The sequence below is a fragment of the Gymnoscopelus microlampas genome (assembly GCF_963454915.1).
Source record: "Gymnoscopelus microlampas genome assembly, chromosome: 13".
Taxonomy (NCBI): domain Eukaryota; kingdom Metazoa; phylum Chordata; class Actinopteri; order Myctophiformes; family Myctophidae; genus Gymnoscopelus; species Gymnoscopelus microlampas.
Window position 1 is genome coordinate 17,846,832 of NC_139950.1, and position 1,608 is coordinate 17,848,439.

At 43.8% G+C, this 1,608-nt stretch overlaps 1 protein-coding gene across 3 annotated transcripts in view; it reads right to left on the bottom strand.

The window, feature by feature from the left end:
- Nucleotides 1-818, bottom strand: part of adgrb3 (adhesion G protein-coupled receptor B3) — a gene marked incomplete at its 5' end in the record, with an annotated part of 241,850 nt that extends 241,032 nt beyond the window's left edge. For all 3 annotated transcript variants that reach the window (XM_084076725.1, XM_084076727.1, XM_084076726.1), the window contains one exon: nt 65-818. In XM_084076725.1, coding sequence (XP_083932851.1) covers nt 65-818 — 754 coding nt within the window. The remainder of the gene's footprint in view (nt 1-64) is intronic.
- Between the last annotated feature and the right edge of the window lie 790 nt (nt 819-1,608).

The window sequence follows — 1,608 nt, forward strand, 5'->3', positions numbered from 1 at the left end:
ACAGTCCTTGTGCTAGTCTAGGTCTATAATGTCAGCAAAAACAAAGGATGAGGACGATACTCACCTTCCTTAGGTGGTCGTTTCACCTCTGCACTTAGATTGCAGACCTGCCCGGCCTGTAGCTGTGGGGACAAGCAGCCCTCCGTTTGGGGATTTAAAGGCAACACCACATTGTTTAGCATGAGCACGCTCTCTGATTCTCCATCGCCTAGGTGCTGGGGACAGGTGCATTTTGTGTAGACGATCCCACATGTCTCCACTGTCCCTTTCTCGGACTTCAGGCAATTCTCCAGCCACGTGCACAGCACCTGACACCCAAATTGGCTGGGGCTGGCCTTGTTCAACACCAAAAACTCCACGACAGATTTCTCCTCCTCGTCCAGCTTCTGTGGCGTCAATCCATTGTAGTCGTATGGGAAAACCCTCCGTAGTTGAACAAAATTCTTGTCGTACTGCAAAAATACATAAATATTCTTGGAATCGCACAGGTACACTATAGACTCGTTGATTTTAAGCAACTCGTTGATCTTTTCATTTGAGTAGTGATCAAACTGGTAAGCAAGCAAAGAGTATTCAGAGCAGCTTAGGTCTCGTTTGTACAGTTTCAGGTAGATGCTGTATTTGGTAGGGTCTGGGTTCTCCAGTGTCCATGTACAGTTTGTGTAGTTCTTGGGAAACATCTCAGTCACTGAATATGATCCATAAATGACCCCCTTGACTAGAGTGGAACACCAATAATCTTGGGCACCAGTTAATCCAAACATAACCAGAAGATAGGTGGAAAATATATAAATCAACAGGTTACGAACAGCCTTCATCCTATGTCATTTGGCCTGCAAGCAAGGGAACAAAATGAAAATCAATTACATGAGGCATGGCATTAAAACAGAGGGAAACGTGACAGACGATCCCAATCATATTCAGTTCATTTGGCTCATTTATTTCCTATCACTTCCTGTCATCAAGTGAAAATGAACACCACATTAATCTGAGAGAAACATGTATTTTTTTGCATATCACAGTCTGTCCTTTATTATTGCACCATACTTTGGGCAAACACTGCCACCTCGTGGTTGCTTTCTCTATTTATTTATTTATTAATATATCTGGCTGGTGATTTGGGGGTGTGGGGGGGGGGGGGGGGTAATGCAATGCCAGTCTTTGATGAGGTATTATTAATGGGTTTAAATTCGGGAAGCACCAATCTATGATATCTGATATCGACACGACAGATATTAAACCGTAGGCTCACAGAAAACCACCTCTGTCTGACTGAGACACGATAATGATGAGCTCTATAGCAGTGGGTTCTCAAACCATTTAATTCCAACGACCCCCATAACTCTAAGAGTGTACAAATGGAACCAAATGGACCCGTAACACTCTCAGAGTTACACACCCGTACTTAAGGAGACATTTGGAACCCCCTCAAAGAACCATATGAGGGTCCCTGGACCTGACTTTGAGGACACAAAAGCTTAGTTTAGTTTAACAATCAGATGTTGCTTTCAAATTAATTATAGGCAATTGGGAACAGCTTTGTGTGCATCGTCTGTGTACCTACGCCTCTCTCTGCTGCTCCTTCAGTCCAACACGACCTGAATGTTG